Source organism: Perissodus microlepis, chromosome 12, assembly GCF_051167445.1.
Source record: "Perissodus microlepis isolate ML-2025 ecotype Zambia chromosome 12, ASM5116744v1, whole genome shotgun sequence".
Classification (NCBI taxonomy): domain Eukaryota; kingdom Metazoa; phylum Chordata; class Actinopteri; order Cichliformes; family Cichlidae; genus Perissodus; species Perissodus microlepis.
Genome location: NC_140472.1, coordinates 10,304,127 through 10,321,769, shown reverse-complemented (window position 1 = coordinate 10,321,769; position 17,643 = coordinate 10,304,127). Strand labels below are relative to the sequence as shown.

General features: G+C 41.5%; 1 protein-coding gene and 1 long non-coding RNA gene across 7 annotated transcripts in view; both read left to right on the top strand.

Annotated features, from left to right (window-relative positions):
* The first annotated feature begins 1,215 nt into the window (after positions 1-1,215).
* LOC146375797 (uncharacterized) lies at positions 1,216-2,830 on the top strand. Its single transcript, XR_014801794.1, has 5 exons — positions 1,216-1,302; positions 1,383-1,439; positions 2,356-2,418; positions 2,511-2,564; positions 2,669-2,830. It is a non-coding gene; the product is annotated as an uncharacterized LOC146375797 (long non-coding RNA).
* Positions 2,831-7,800: 4,970 nt separating this feature from the next.
* LOC146375796 (histone-lysine N-methyltransferase EHMT1-like) overlaps positions 7,801-17,643 on the top strand; it is a 34,715-nt gene continuing 24,872 nt past the window's right edge. For 2 of the 6 annotated variants that reach the window (XM_084946388.1, XM_084946383.1), the window contains exons 1-3: positions 7,821-7,886; positions 9,019-9,383; positions 9,490-9,625. In XM_084946388.1, coding sequence (XP_084802514.1) covers positions 7,871-7,886; positions 9,019-9,383; positions 9,490-9,625 — 517 coding nt within the window. In that variant the 5' untranslated portion in view covers positions 7,821-7,870. The other 4 variants (XM_084946387.1, XM_084946382.1, XM_084946384.1 and 1 more) reach the window with 3 other exon arrangements.

Genomic DNA, 17,643 nt, shown 5'->3' with positions numbered 1-17,643 from the left:
CCGCCCCTCCCTGAGCCTGGTTCTGCCGGAGGTTTCTTCCTGTTAAAAGGGAGTTTTTCCTTCCTGTGCTTGCTCATAGGGGGTCATATGATTGTTGGGTTTTTCTCTGTATCTATGAAGCACCTTGAGGCAACTTCTGTTGTGATTTGGCGATATATAAATAAAATTGAATTGAATTGAATTGAATTGAATTGAATTGAATTGAATTGAATTGAATTGAATTGAAAAAATGGGATATCATTACTTTATTCCCCGGCACGGCTGAAGTGCTGCATCTGAATAAGGCTATCTTGTTACCATAGCTGTCCATCACAGTGAATATGACCCCGCCTCCGATGCCCGCACTCTGTGGGTTAATGATGGAGCTGCACAGCAGCGCAGCAATGGCCCCATCTACTGCAGAGCCGCCTTTCTGAAGAATGTCCCTGAAAGAGTTCACGGTTATCACCTCGGGTGTCACTGTTATTGCTGCTGTGTTAGGGCTGAAAAATCAATTGAATCTTAATCTCATCACGATTTTGGTGTGAAATTAAAATTGGAAGAAAAAAATGAAAAAGCATGCCCTGCAAAAGGAAAAGCAAATAATCCATAATTAGTGCTTGAAAGTTCCTGGATGAGTAACATTACATTTAAAACATTTACAACTAAATCCACCTGTTAGATCCCTATGGGTGTGTCTGTGCATCAAATCAACATAATATTTGATCCCCAGAAAGCGTACCACAAGCTCTTTCCCATCAACTGAAGCTTAAAAAAAACAGCCTCAATTTATTTTTCTTTCTTTTTTTGTATTGGCAAAACCGGTGCCGTATGCAAAACAGGTCACAGGTAAAAATATAGAGGGATCTCACAGCTGCCGAGTTTTACTGACATCCATCACATAGTTTTAATGAATGGAGTGAAATACTTTTTTTTTTTTTTTTGCTATAAGATGCGTTTAGATGAGGACAGTGAAGCCCTTATTTAAACAGCGAGGTTTTAGCAGAGATGTAGCACGATGTTAAGCATTGCAATGTTGATTTAATCCAGTGATAAGGTTTGGTGCAATTTGTTATTATTATTATTATTGTTGTTGTTGTTGTTGTTGTCATTATCATTATTATTATTAGTGCTTGTAGTGTAATGGGAAGGCTTTAGGACCCAGGGGATCAAAGGAAGGGTATAAAAGCAGGTGCTCTTCTTTTCTCCTTTGCACTGTTAAAGTGGCGGTGAACAGTGGTGATTTGGAAAGGTAGCGAGTCTGAGAAGACTTAGTTGCCATTTACACACTGAAGTTGTATTGTCCTATGGCAGAGATTAAAGGTACAGGCTGTTATTTCTTAGTCAGGTTTCTTTAAGTTTGTTGAAATGCATTTGATGTTTATTGTATTTTATGTTTTTAGTGGTGATCTAAGAAGACACTAAGCAAGTTGTGCAGCAAACATAGCAGTCAGCTGGAGGTATGTTAATTTAATATATTTTGCATTTCACAAGGAAATGTATGCACTGGCATGTAATTTATATTGTATTGTCTCCTGTAGGACGATTGTGTCACAGTTGTTTCTTTTTCCGCTTTTGTTGCACTTTTCTCCCTAGTTTGTTTTAGAGTAAGGGTCACATTTTAAAACTACGTTTTTTTGGTATTTGGGTTTCCTTTTATGTTTACTGGGTCAGGTGGAATATTTGCCAGGCAATGTGCAATCCCTGCGCTGGGGCTCATAACTTATAGAAATTAGGCCTTTCATAGGTACTCATGGTGAACCGTTTTGCTGTGTTTAAGATAACTTGATTGCAGTGATACCAGTCAATTCCTTAGGGAAACACTTAGTGTGTGTGACAAGAGTAGTAATATATATGCACTTTTTCTTTTTAGAAATACCTACCCCTCAAGAGTTATTACAGTTTACCTCTCCTATATAAAGCACACCTCAGAGCCACTGCATTTTTTTCTCAGTACCTGCAGTGGACCAGTGCATTCTACCGATCAGCAAGGCTAACATCGTTCTTTTTTGAACATAGACTTCACAAATAGTAAGGAAAACACGGCTATTACTGTATTTTAGAAATGTGGATCAGTATACAATATTCAATCTATTTTCTTTTCTAAAACAAAAGCTTGATTTTTAGGAAAGTGTAAGAACAGCACAGGAGACGTTTTACAGGTGTTTTTACGTCTTTTAAAATATACTGATAGCCATCCTCTGACACACAATAGTATCTTTGTACTGTGTGTCTAATATTAGAGAAATCATCTGCTGAATTTTATTTCATATAGTAACATGGCATGTGTCTGTTTTTCTTCAGAAACATCCGCTTTTTATTTTTATACATTTTAAAATGATGTATTAACTGTGCTTTTCTCCGACTTGTGCACAGGGTTAATAAACTGACCAGAAAAGCCTTCAGACTCTGTGGTCGTACGACCAAGCCTTACGCCAGGTGTGTATGCAATTGTCTGTATGTGTGTCGGAATTTAAAATGGTTTAAATAACTACAAATGATCTATTCCCCCTGTGTTTTTGTACCTACAGGCCAGAGACAGACCGCGATGAACTGGACACCACCTGAATAACACTGGACAAACAGTAAGTACAGTCATAAAGAAAAAGAGACGTGTATATGTGTATATTCTGTTTTCAAGCGACCTAGTGCGTATATATAATGTTTTAACATATGTCTGTCTGCATAGCAGGCACAGAACCCCTCTGCATGATGAGGACGATGACGAGCCCATGACATTTCTGGAATATTTATGCCGTATAGAACAGGAAGAAGAAGACAAAAACAAGCAACTACAATACAGGCTGTGTGTGATAGTGGAGAGCTAGACCCCTTTTCTTTTAAACAACTGGTCATCTACACCTCAGGGTGAGTGCGTGCCTGGTGATTTTATCAATGTTTTTGAGCACAGTGTATCAGACTTTAATTTAGATCTCCTATCTACCATACCCTGGTGCATGAGAATTAATGATGATGAAGTTACACACATAGATTTGGAAGAAGGTTGTGTAACAGATTCTCAGCTAGCAGAGGCTTATGAAGCCTGCATGAATACCACCAGTGCTCTGCTTTCTGACCAGAGTTCTAGCAACCCAACAGCCTAACATGTGATAGAAGCCACACTTAACCAACAACAACAAGCAACACATGAATACTTACAAGAGATAGTCGGAGCTCTGATTTAAACGTGCCAATAAACAAAATGTGCTGTCTATTAGATAACATCTGTACCAGGATTTTTAATGTCTGACTTGTAAAGCCCTCCCCATGGACCCTCTTAATAAATTATTCAAACACAGTAATGGTACTGCTAAGCCTGTAAGATGGTTTGACTTTGAGGTATTTAATCAGCGGACTGAAGAAATTTTAACAAAATGTGATATTTTACACAGAAGACTGAATAGTATGCATATCTGTGAGAACGCAACCCGTGCCACACCATCTGATGCTGCTCCTGCTGTTTCTGCTGCTCCTGCACACATCACAGTATGTCCCCATTCCTCCCTGTACACCCCAAACCCGTTGTACAGCACGGGGTTGGTAAACACAGTCAATGTAGCATTAGAGACATACCTGCTTCTAATGCCTGTGAACTGCGTCAGCGTATTGATTTTAGAGACATAAGCATGGATATTCCAGACCAGCTACCAGTAAGAGATTGCTTAGCCAATGTCATAGAAAGAGCAGTGTCCGGCTGTCAGCTGGGCAAATGTTGTTTTGAGAGGCCCTTTTGATGTACAGACTGTTTTAAATGCTGAAGAGGAGTACGATACAGATCTGTTTCTTGTTGAAATGGCGCAGGTCATGCAGAGTAACAGCACACGCAATAAACAGACTTCAGGGAGGTTCTGTTCTGTGATGTCACAATCAAGCTGGTTAAAAGTTTAAGACCCTTTGAAAAATTGCACAAAAAAAAAAATCATATTTTGCATGGTTGAATCTTAACAAGGTTTCAAGTAGAGCTTCAGCATGCAACAAACAGAAATGGGACAAACATTTTTTTTGAGCATCCAATTTATTGAAAACAATGCTTAAAATGAAAAAAATTCCAAACATGAACTCAGTAAATAATAGCTTCATAACAGTCAGCAGATAACACGTTGATCAGGTTATGTTATGACAATCCCTGCAGCACATCTTTTACATTTCTTGGAGACAGTTGATCAAACGTAAATATTTCCAGTCACTTTTGAATCAACCTGCTTAGCATGATCTCACATTTGCCGTTTCCTCTATCTCTATCCCGTGTGTGTGTGTGTGTGTGTGTGTGTGTGTGTGTGTGTGTGTGTGTCATTTCCTCTATCTCTTTCCCCTGTGTGTGGGTGCATGTGTAAGTGTAAGAAGCTTAGAAAGAAAATAATTGAACTCACTGAAATTTCTGGCTGATCAAACGAGGGCAGCACAGTCGCATACTGGTTAGCACTGTTGCCCCAATAGCAAGAAGGTCCTGTGTTCAATTCCACCGTCAGGCTGAGGTCTTTCTGTGTGGTTCTCTCCACGTACTCCAGCTTCCTCCCACAGTCCAACAACTTGCAGTTAGTGGGGACAGGTTAATTGGAAACTCTAAATTGCACATAGGTGCGATTGGTGGCCTGTTGAGGGTGTGCCCTGCCTCTTGCCCTAAAATAGTTAGGGTAGACTCTAGCTCCCCTGTGACACTGTAAAAGATAACCGTCAGGATCTCACAATTGCCATTTCCTCTTTCTCCCTGTGTGTGTGTGTGTGTGGCCATTTCCTCAATCTCTTTCCACTGTGTACCGGTGCATGTGTAAGTGTAAGAAGCTTAGAAAGAAAGTAATTGAAGTTATTCAAATTTATGGGACATGGTTACGGTTGATCAAACGTAAATACTTCCGGTCACATTCGGTTAAGGCTTCTTAGTATGATATCACTTTTGCCGTTTCCTCTCTCTTTTCCCTGATCTGTGTGTGTGTGTGTGTGTGTGTGTGTGTGTGTGTGTGTGTGTGTGTGTGTGTTTGTCCCACATAGGTTGCATGTTCCTGTTTTTGCCTGGGTTCTTTCCTTGTACTCTGGCTTCCTGCCACAGTCCAACGAGCTGCAGTTAGTGGCAATAGGTTAATTGAAGAGTCTAAATTGCCCATAGGTGCGAATGGTTTTCTAGGTCTATGTGTTAGCCCTGAAACAGACTGGTGACCTGTCGAGGGTGTACCCTGCTTCTCGCCCTGAAATAGCTGGGATAGGCTCGAGCTCCCCTGTGACACTGAAAAAGAAAGACAGCAGAGAATGGATGGGTGGCTGATCAAACGTAAACATTTCCAATCACTTTCAATTCAAGCTGCTTACACTACATTGACTTGTGTTTTTACACAATCTCAGCCACCAGCACAGGCCCTCTTGTGGTGTGGATGACTTCAGCCAGGAGCACAGGCCCTTGTGTGATGTCCATGGAATCAGTCAGCAGCACAGACCCTGGTGTCGTGTACATGGCCTGAGCCAGAGGCACTTGCCCTTATGTGGTGTAGATGGCCTTAGCCAGTAGCACAGGCCCTGGTGTGTTGTAGTTGGCCTAATCCAGCAGCACTTCCCTTATGTGGTGTAGATGGCCTCAGCCAGCAGCACAGGCCCTGCACTGTTGTAGTTGGCCTCAGCCAGCAGCACAGGCCCTGGTGTGTTGTAGATGGCCTCAGCCAGCAGCACAGGCCCTGGTGTGGTGTATATGGCCTCAGCCAACAGCACAGGCCCTTGTGTGATGTCCATGGCCTCAGTCAGCTGCATAGGGCCTGGTGTGGTGTACATGGCCTCAGTGAGCAGCACAGGCCCTGTGGTGGTGTCGAAGGCCTCAGATAGAAGCAAAGGCCCTGATGTGTTGTAGATTGCCTCAGCCAGCAGCACAGGCCCTGGTGTGGTATAGATGGCCTCAGCCAGCAGCACAGGCCCTGGTCTGTTGTAGATGGCCTTAGCCAGCTACACAGACCCTGGTGAGGCTCAGTTGGTGTCTTCTAGCAGCATAGGCCCAGGTGAGGTGTAAATAGCTTAGACCTACGGCAGAAGCCCTGGTCTGTTGTAGTTGGCCTCAGTGAGCAGCACAGGCCCTCTTGTGATGTAGATGGCCTCAACCAATTTTCACACTTATCAGTGGCTCATAGCTACCTAACTAGTCCACTTTAAGCATGTTTCCTAATCTGTCACACTTATCAGTAACTCATAGGTATCTTACTAGTCCACTTTATGCATGCTTAATTATCTTTCACACTTATAAGTAACTCATAGGTATCTAACTAGTCCTGAATATTCTGAATAAATGTGTGAGATGGCCCTCAGGCCTCTATATCCACGTCCAGGTTTTGGTGACTACTTGGATTGTCTTATTTAGAGCAATGTGTGTCACTTTGGTTAGTTGCTCATCTGAGGCTGATTTTGTTCAGTCTTTTGCTAACTGAACTTTGACATTTAACATGCTAATTGAAGCGTGTAGAGTCTGAGATGTAGCTCTTTTTTTCTGTATTGTACAATCTGATTTAGGGGTGAATTTACTGTGATTTCCACCCCTAGAAAGATTGTCAACTGTGTTGCATGTTTTGAATAATCTTCTTCAGAGTAGACTTCTGGTGTAAGCTAATAGGGAATGAAAAGAACTATAAAAAGCTGCTGTGGTTTTAATTTTCCAAGAGAGGTGTTATGTATTTAGCAATAGCAATACATTGTTTAGTGACACTATTATTATTATGTTCTAAACAGAAGAACATCAAGTGTGATGTATGTGCGCATTGATCCACCTGTGCTCTTCCACAACATGTTTAATAAAAGTAAGTCACTTTCCACTTAAAGGGTTGTTGTGCCTAAGTAGCTAAGTTATAATGCTCCCAAGACACCTGTAAGCTATTGCCATTTATGTAAACAGAGAACTCGTGTACATTAAAGGTGGCAAATTATACAAGGCATAAAAGCAGCCTGATATCAGATATAAGTGTTACAGGGTAGCACAAAAGAGGAAAGAAATGTAAATCATGCCTATGTGTCTTGACTCAGCTTGTGATGACAATGTATCAGAAAAGCTGAGAATAATTACTCTAAAGCAGGGGTCTCAAACTTAAATGAGCTCTGGGCCAATGCTGGCACTGTCATCTCATTGGAGGGCCACTTTATGTTCAAGTAGTACAGTAGTGCATTTTGTATTTAACAAAATAAAAATACAGACATTAGTGTTTGATTCTCTCATTGAACTAACACAGCTAATCCCTCAACATGTTTGTAATCTCTGCTCATATTGCCTTCATAATAAACTAGGGTGGCCATATTTTGACTTCCAAAAAAAGAGGACACTTGACCCAGTCAGGAAGAAATTTAATGATACTGTTTGTTTAAAGAAAATTTTAACATATTCAAACGATGCCTTCTCTCTGCGGTTAATGAATGGTGAAATAAAAAAAAAATGTCATATAGGCTTTTACAAGTCAACTAGTGCAAAAAAGGAGGACGGTTGGACATCTTATAATAAGCTTTTCTTTTCTTTTTTTTTGCTTTTTACAGAACTTAATTTAAGATTGCACTCAACAAGGAACAAATCCTTCCTAACAAAAAAGTAACTTCAGGTAGTGTTTAACTAAAACACAGAATCTTTATTTGAAATAAAGTATGGGATTGTTTTGTAATTATCCAGGAAAACACCGACTTATCAGGGGTAGTGGCAGTATTGCCAGTTTAAAGACTGGCTCGTCTTAGCTGAAATAAATACATACGTCTGGTTAGTGCTGCTGAATGAGTTGAGGTCTTCGGCTAATGAAAGCAGAGACTCGACAACACTTGAAAAAGATTTCACCAAGGATGCAAGTTGCAAGCGCTCCCAATGCGTCACGTGAGCATGCGGGTGGGGCGGAAGTGAGGACCGTAGTCTTCCTGTTCCATCGGTCCCACCTTAGTTTGGACAGCTATGCGGATGAGTGTAGGTAGGATGAAACTCTGCTGGTGTAACTTTTTGTTTTGGCTTTTAGCGCTACAACCTCCGGTTGGCCGTTATCACTCGTGGCTTGCAATGCTTCTCTACGGAAGCGAGCTTTGCACGGCCTTTCTTGCATCTTTAACCCAGTTTGTTTTTCTAATGTATTAGCATACTTTCTGGTCACAGAGCTAACTGTTGACTTCTCTAAAGGCGCTAAAGAACATGTAATACTTGAAAAGCGTGAAGGGTGGTTTTTCAGACACTCCGAGTTGTTTTGTGGTATCTGGAGATTCCTCAAAGACTCCTGTAGCGATCACGACTAAAAAGAATTCGTCCACGAAAGGATTACAAATATTTGATTTCGTTTCCTAACTTAGGCTTTTGCTTCCGAATGAAAATAAAGATGGCAGCCCATCTGCCGCAAGAATAACATGGGAAATGGCATTTCAAAAACGTATTTTGCATGGATTGGATTGTTTGGAAAGGTCTTTCGGGAGTCTCCAAACAACCCCGATACGATAGAAAGTGCCTTTGAATAACATTCAGTAGTTTTCGAAAGTACCCGCTAAGTTTACTTTTAGGATAAACGGTGGTTAGCTCTGTTACCGCTGAGCTGCTATTGGAAACCAAAACAGGGGCACAAACTGACAACAAATATTCGTATTCTTTCTTTACTGCTGCTTTCGAACTTCTATGTATATAAAAGTTGTTAGAATTCAGTCCTAAGCGAAACACGCAAATAGGCGACGTGAAATATGTATACTGTGTGTCACGTGACATGACAAAAATGAATGGCCAGACCCCTTCGGGTCAAAGTTCATTGACATGCAAACATGTGATAATTGTGTTTTTGCTGCACTCTCCATTACCCTCTATGTTGAAGGGTATTTGCACTGCTTTTAGTTCATCTTAAGATCAGATGTCTCAAACTGCATTAGCAGTGTAACCTCGAAAAGGAACGCTAAAAACAACAGTACAGTTTAATTCTCTTTAGCTTTATTTAGGTAGTGAGTTTACAACAAGCTCAGAAGGCCTTTTGGTAAGGTCACTACATGCATAAGGAACCTTTCATGTAGTCTGTTGATGAACAAAGTCTAACCAGATGACCGTACTACATGTGATTATTTTGCACAGCACAGCAATGGATCACAGTGCAGCCGATGAGGGTCCTTCTCCCAGCAGACAACCTTCAAGTCCTGCTTCTAGAACACCTGTGGGTGTCAAAGGACAAGTGTCACTGAGCAGTCAAAGGCCCAAAGTATTGATAACTCCCTTTCACAGCTCACCCATAGCCAATGCAGCTTTTCACAGCAAACGGACAGCAACTGGGAACCCTCTGGGATCTCCTGTCAGCTTTTTTCTGGGCACTGCTGGATGTGTGACCACTCCACTCTTCAGAGAAAGACCTACTGCTGCTGGGAACTCAGAAAGACAGGCTCACAGTTCAGGCTCATCACAGGTGACACCAGGAAAAAAAGTGCAAGCAAGTCCGTCTACTGACAAGGTAAACAGATTTACTTTGAAATGTTATCAGGCAGTATTTAGAATGTGCTGTGTTTATATAATGCACATATAAACGTGATAACATCACATTCTCATCGTCTTCAAAGGGTGCCAGCTTGAAGATGTCAAAGTTGGCTGTGAGAGACTCAGTGAAGTCTGGACCGCTGTTCAACACGGAGCTTCATCACAGCCCCAAAGGCAAAGGAAAGAAGACCGTCTCCACTTCAGTCAAACCTCAGGCTGGTTAGTCCATCCATTCCTTTGGAAATTTAAATTTTTATGAAATCTTTTATTGATTCCAGTTTGCTGCAGACAGATGGCATCATAAGTAAACGTAACAAGTATGCACCAAAGTGCATGCCACGTTTACTGTTTAAAGGAGTAGGTGAAGAAGAAATCTGTGCATATATATCAAAGGAGCTATGTTTAGAAATGTGTCCAAACAGCAGTTTGCATCTGAGTAAGAATAGAGGAATTCTCTATATCTGTGTCCGTTCCCTACCTTTACTTCATCTGAACTACTTACATACTTAACAGATTTTTTGCTGGGAACAAGTGGAAAAGACAAATAATGTTAAAGGCTTTAAGATAGGTAGTTCTTAAATTTTAACTAAAAATTTTTTTCTGTTCTTGTTTTGCAGTTGCCTGTGTGAGGCATTTAGTAAACAGGTGTAAATTGATACTGTGCAGTCAGTAATCATGCTCCAAATATTTTTAAAAAGGCAAATCATTTAAGCCTATATACCCGTATTGATAGAATTTCTTTGTTAACTCAAAAGACATGACATCGAACTTTCATTCCCAGCGCTTTATTCGTTACGCCATTTTACATACATACAACAACAACACTTCGCGGTCAACAGTACTCTCGCGATATAACAGAAAATAACAAGTTAACAATCTCCCTCTTTCTTTTAAAAAAATAAAAGTATAAACACACCCCTGTAAACATTTGTATGCATATATGTATATTTTTATATAAACAAAAAAAAACTTTTCAAAAGTGCTTTGCTTTACTTAAAGCATACTATCATTGCACACAATAAACAATGGTGCATTTTAATGCAAAGACAACTTTGTAAACAAAGGATTACAGTATCCAGAGTCCTTCATCTAGCGCCTTTAGAAGGGTTAAAGGTGAAACTCCCTTTTTTGTCAGACAATCAGCAAGTTGAGATTTTGAATCTGACCAACAAACCTGTCTGATTTTCTTGGCTTGTATGAGCTCTTTAATGCTGCTCATTTCTAGCCTCAGTCTCTTCTCTGTAACCTGCTTAGTAGACTTGAGTGCATCAGACAAGGAATGATTGTCAGTCATACAGATCAAAGGAAGAGCGTTCAGACTAGTGTTACCAGTTGTAAGCTCAGAAAAAAGTGTTGCCAGGAAGACAGCACTGTCTATTCCATCTGACACGGCAAGAGTTTCTCCTGCCAGTATACTTCTAACCACACGCCTGATTTTTTTTAAACTGCCAGAAGAGAGGACAAAACTTTCCTCCTTTACCCATAAGGACAATTAATGCCCCTCCTTGAGTACCGCCATCAGGAAGGTTGCCAAATGAAGCATCACTGAAAACAACCAATGCCAGATCCTCACTGTTACCCAAGTGCTAAAACTTAAGAGTCACTTTCTCTGCCTTAAGTTTACAGATAACTTTGTTCACTCAGGGCTCGCAAAATCGCTAGCCCGACGTCCCGGGGCTAGCGATTTTTCCAGTCGGGCTACCAAAATCTATCTCTGCCCTGCCCGTTGGGCTATCATAGGAAGAAAAAAATATGTCAATGCTTTTGCATTCTTTCGGAAATGTAGCTGGGTAATTATGTCATTGGCATCGATGAGCCACTGTAAATATGTGACATATTGAAATCGCGTTTGAATTTGCGCTTGTTTTTTGCTTTCACTTTGCAATCGCACGAACTGTGTATAGAGAGCGACAGTACTGATTGGTGAGTCACGATAATTTGCGCAGCAATTCCTCTGACATCGTCTTATCAATCGTTAGCTTACTATGCAAACATGACAAGTGAAATCTCCCGCAGCAAGCTTAAACATGTGAGAGGTTGATCGTGCAGATAATTGCTGAGCGTTATGTGAGTGCGTGTGTAAAAGCAGCAGGATGTATATTTTAGTTCTGCTGAGCCAAATAAGACAGGTCAGGGTGAAGAAGTGACAGCCAAAGAAAAGCTTACCACAAAACGGAAAAGTTATGACAAATCAGACTATAAGCCAAAAAGAAAGTGCAGCTTTATGGTTTCATGGACAAAAGAATTTCTGTGGCTGCATTATGACGAGCTAAATAATAACCAGGGGTGCACATAAGTGGTCCGCAGGTGCGCATTCGCTGTCAAAATAAAAAATGCGCACAAGATAAGAAGTTGCAACGCATGTTTGCGTACATAAGATTTTCTGGAGGAGGACAGACATTTGTTTAGAACTCTTAAAGATGTCGAAGAAGCAAGCTCCTTTAAGCAATTACTTTGGTGTTCCTCCACCTCCAAAGAAATGTCAGAAGGAGTCCGAAACGCAAAAGAAGCGCGTATTCTCGGAAAAGTGGTTGCAGGAGGTGAGCTGGCTTCAAACAAATGATGAACGCACAGAGATGTGGTGCAGAATGTGCCGTAAAAATGCCACTCTAGCGGACAAAAACACTGCCTTTTATATGGACGCAAACGCGCGTTGCAACTTCTTATCTGGTGCGCGTCTTTTATTTTGACAGCAAATGCGCAATGCGGACCACTTATGTGCACCCGTGTAAATAACATAATGTTCTGCCGGGTGTGTTGTTGGTTTTCCCTCGATTTCTGAGTCGACAAGCGCCTTTGTTACTGGGACCAGTAATTTTAAGAAAGGCCCCCATTAGAACCCATGAGAAATGCAAGAAATGCATTATTGCTCAGTCTGCAATAACCCGGAACAAACACCAATTGCAAATAACATACTAAAAATAAACCTGAAAATTCTGTTTAGAACCGCGTAATATGTTGCAAAGAGTGAACTACCACTGGCAAAATTTAGCAGTCTTTGCAAACTTCAAAAAGCAAATGGCCTAGATCTTGGTTCCACTTGCCTCTTACCCGTGACTTCAGTGGAAATTTCAAATTCAGGATCTGACACAGATGGATTCATGTTCTACACAGTTCTTACAAGTTCATAGAAATTTCTGTTCAATTAGAACCAAGTATTTGAGTTGATGATTGCAATTTTTATACAATGTTGTAATTTGTGTTTCAACAATTTTTTGATTGTTTTTTTTCTGTTACAATATTATACTTTAATGTATAATATTGTAAAGGAAACAAAACAGGAAACAAAACATCAATCAAAAAATTGCTCTTTTTTTATTCGGGCTACTTAAATTTATTTTGGGCTACCAAAAACTGAAGAGTCCCTGCCCGAAGGGCTGCCAGTTGCATCTTTGATATTAGATCCAAGGCTACATGTGTCAAACATAACATCAGGCCTCGTTCATCAGGCCACATTTTTTTGACCTGAGTTGCTCACATTCCGTTTCACTTAAGGAAGCATCCCTCTGTACAGCCCGTGCTGCTTGTAACTGAACCGGTTGTAGGTTGTCAATGTAAAGTTGTTGATGCACCTCTATTACATCATTAACTGTACAAATGTCCATACCAACATAAGAAAAGCTGTCATGTTCTTCACGGCCCACAAGGAAGGTAGATTTCAGTACAGGAATGATATGAGTTGCAAAGTGACTTGAACCAGCCCAAAGGAAATCATCAACGTGACATGCAAGCACTCCTGTAATCTCAGATTGTTCATTCTGCCAATAGAACACTGCAGGATCAACCTGTGATATTTTACCACCAGTTTTGAGCATAATGTCTTTGACCTTATTATACCAATAAAGTGAAGCATCTGCAAGTCCATAAACACACTTTTTCAGTTTCCATAGAACATTGTCCTTGCCAGCTTCAGGTGGGGGACGAAGATAAATGTCTCTTGACAGTTCCATTCCCTGCAAGAAGGCAGATTTAATGTCCATTGAATTTACTCTTCACTTGTTTTGACATATCACAGCTAGCACCAGTCTGAGGGACTCAGACGCACATGTTGGAGAGTCTTTCTGTAGTTCTTTAGTATTTACCTCTTCAAACCCCCGTGCCACAAGTCGAGCCTTTGGGACAACACCATTAGCAGTTTCTTTGAGTGTACAGACCCATCTAGTAGACACACATTTTTGACCCAGGTCTTTCACTTCATCAAACACACCATTACTTCGCCAGCTCTCAATCTCCTGCTGCTTAGCAGAATCAAAGGAAATATCTTTTGTTATGAGTACATCTGCATCTCTGTTTTCAGCTTCAGTGCTACAGTGACAGTGAGTGTCTACAGCTTTCTTTTCACCTTCACTACCATCATGCTCAAGATATTGCACATTGTACCAGTTTTTGTATTGCCCTTTTGCTTTTCCCGCTCTGCCTAGCACTCTGGCTGTGTGTTGAACACCGTTGTCTCTGTTGGTAAAAGTGATCAGCTGTCCTGCCCTTAACTTTACATTTGCAGAGACATGATCAGTGGGTGTAGAGGGCTCATTTGCAGTTTGTGTGACAGACATGTTTTCTGCAGTGTGTGTGACAGACATGTTTTCTGTAGTGTTAGTTTCTCTGTCAATAGTGATGTCTTCTTCCTCACTAATACTCTGTTCACCATCGGGTGTGTCAGTGTCATCATTTTCAACTGCGTCTTTGTTGTCATCATCAGTAGTACTGTGTGGCATTTGTTTATCTCCACTCTGTGCATCCACTTTACTCAACCTTGACTGGTGTACTCTTACAAGAGTCCCCCCATGTCTTACAAATACAACAGTTCCATCCTGCCCAATAACTACACCTGGACCCTTCCACTCTGTACAGCCGACTCGTTTGTAGTATACTTTATCTCCTGCCTCATATTTGTCATCTGTAGGCCTAAGTTGCTTGCGTAGTGCTCTCCTGATCCTTTCTGAACACTCTGCCTCAGTAAATGCTTTCCTGGAAGCATGTAATGCTGATATATGTTCAGCTACTCTTGCACTTACAGTTGTGCGCTCTAACGGTGTGTTCACACCGAACGCGATAGAGGCGGCCAGAGCGTCAGGTTTACATGTAAAGTCAATGGAAAAGCGCGATGACCCGCGATTGCGGCTCCCGCGAAAATTCGGAAGCAGATTTGCGTCGCCAAAACGCCTGAAACTCGCGTCAGTCTAGCGCGTTTGGAGCGTTTGACTCGCGAAAAAAAAAAACCCACGCGCGTGACTTTTTGTGTTGCATTTTGTGCATACGCGCGTTACGTGTCTACCGCTCGAGTTGGAAAAATCTGAACTCCAGCGTCAAATCGCGCCGCGACAACCAATCAGGAGCCTGGTGACGTGGCTGTGACCTAGGTCAAAGCAGCCAAAGCCCTTCATACTTCAATGGAGGGAAGGCTAATCAATGCTGAAGCAAACAACCCGGAGCCATACGACACCAGCTGCTTTCTGTACCGAGACAGGAATATAAAGGACCGAGCTTGGAGGAAGATATGTAAAGAGATCGGGCAACCTGGTAAGTTCATTCATTTCTCTTAAGTTTTCTCTAAAGTTTTCGCTGACCCGGGGAAGCCGCACAAAAGCTAGCAAGCCACCGCTATTTTCCCACTGACATACAAATACCGTTCTGCTTTTATGCATGTTGTCATATAGGAATTTTGTTTATTAATAAACAGCACACAGTGGTCCCGCTCATCCGTCACTGCTTCACTTTTTCGCTGATTTTCTTTTTTTTTTCTTCTTTTTTTTTTGCACCGTACAGCATTGCATTCTGCAGCCTGATTGACAAATCTCCTCCGTGTCGTGTCTCCTGCGCTTGCCAAATTTATCATGTTTGGTTTTGATAACCATCACGTCCAATAGAAAAAACAGCACAAAAATACCCATAACTATGAGCCTCATTCGGAAATAGACACCTGCACCGCGAGGGAAAAAGGCGCACGAAAGTGGCAGGGAGATGAAGACAAACCACGGCATACTTTTACGTTTTGCAATCTACAAAGGTTTGCACTTTGGTCACAGTTCTTACAATTGATTCTCAATGTTCATGTGTGTGGGGAAAAAAGTGTATAAAGTGCGTGGCCAGGGGCTAGTTATTCTGAGAACCCCTGCTGCAATAAATGAGGGACCACTGTATATACTTTCTCTGATTATATTCAACATGTTAACATTTAATACTGTATTGATAGAGCCAACTGATTCTGCAGCAGAGCATCCCCTGTTGCTTCTCCAGGCTCCCCAGTCCCTGAGCTCCTGCTTCTGCACCCACAGGTATGTACAGCAAGCACTGATACCTTTTTAGTCGGTGGGATTGCCTTGTGATCACCTTTACTAAATATCTACAACCAATCTGATTATATCCTGTTTTTGTTTTTTTCCAATGTTGAAATTAAAATCTAGTAGCAGCCTTCTCATTTCTTTGTGTTTTGTGCTGTTTTACAGGCCCACAGAGGAGGACGGCTCTGAGGCAGATGAGGGACGGGTCCCAGGACGGTCCATCGGCGCTGGAGCTGGCCATCCTGGTGTCCCTGAAGAGTCCACACCAGTCTCCAATGGAGCATTTCCTCCTCAGCCTTGTTCCTGCTCTGGAGAGCAGCTGGGTCCTTTTTATTCCTGTCTCTCTGTAAATACTTATATTTTATATATTTATGTCTAATGTTTTTCTGTTTGAGAATTTTAATATTATTTCAAATAAATTTTTATAATGACTAATGTCTCAGCTCTACTACACAGCAAATGCTGGCACACGACTTGACACATGTAGAATTTATTTCATACTAATACAGTGGGATGCAAAAGTTTGGGCAACCTTGTTAATAGACATTATTTTCCTGTATAAATCGTTGGTTGTTACAATAAAAAAAATGTCAGTTAAATACATCATACAGGAGACACACACAGTGATACTTGAGAAGTGAAAAGAAGTTTACTGGATTTACAAAAAGTGTGCAATAATTGTTTAAACAAAATCAAGCAGGTGCATAAATTTGGGCACCACAAAAAAAGAAATGAAATAAATATTTAGTGTATATCACTGTGTGTCTCCTATATGATATATGGGGTGCCTTTGTCTGGACGTGCTTCCCATCCAGAGCTCCACAGCAGAGAGGAAAGTTCCAGCACTCCTGGAATCCCTCTGTGATGGACCGCCAGTCTCCAGGTGAAGGCACAGCCATGAAGTCGTCCACTAGACAGTCCCAGATGGCCGTCACTACCTGGGGGGTGATCTGGCTCACCGTGGACACACAGACTCTGTAACTGAACGCTTGGTCGTGAAGGAGTCCCCGGTGACAAGGAACCTGGACAAAATTTTTCAAAATTAGTATTATGTGTACTGCAGTTACAAAATTATTCAAATTCCAAAATACTTTTGTGATGTCAGATTTAAATCACAAAACTTAAATCTTACATAAAACATATGATATTTTGACGCGCTATGGATTTTTCTTGGACGCGTTGAGGCGCGAATGTGCACGCGTCAAATTTGGGGCGTTTTGTTCGCGTCCATCGCGTTCGGTGTGAACACACCGTAAGGCAGGTGGCTTATCCATCAACACAGAAGGAAGGTTGGGGTTTTGGCCAAACACAAGTTGATGTGGACTATAACCATGTACATTAAGCATACTGGTTTTGGCCATAAGGGCCCAGTCTAGCGCAGTGTGCCAGTCACATCCTCGTTCCTTTTTTACCTTCAGGAGGATTTCTGTAAGTGTCATGTTATGTCTCTCCAGTAGTCCGTTGCTCCAGGGACTATACCCCGCCGTTGTTTTTACCTCAATGTTGAAGTTTTCAGCCATGTCCCGAATCTGTGTTGTTGAACTCTCCGCCGTTGTCTGTGTAGAGCCGTCTGGGGGCACCGTGAATGCTTATCCAGGTGTGAATGAAGGAGTTGACGATCTCTGCAGCTTTCTTTGTCTTTACGATGCTGCCGGCACTGAAGCGTGTGAAGTGGTCGATGATGTGAAGGTACCACACATTGGGCTCCAGCTCATGTAGATCCATCGCTACTGTCTCATTATACTCACAAGCCAGGGGTAGACCAACAGCAGGTCTCGGCTTGGTTTTGCAATATTTCTGACAAATGTCACAGTCACGAACTATCTCTTGTAGAATAACTGCACATTGTTTATCTGTATTGCCAGAGCTTTGGATGAGCCTCAATAACCTCTCTGCAGATGCATGACCAAACTGCTTATGAAGCTTCACAAGGACTTTGTTTCTCTTTTGTAGACA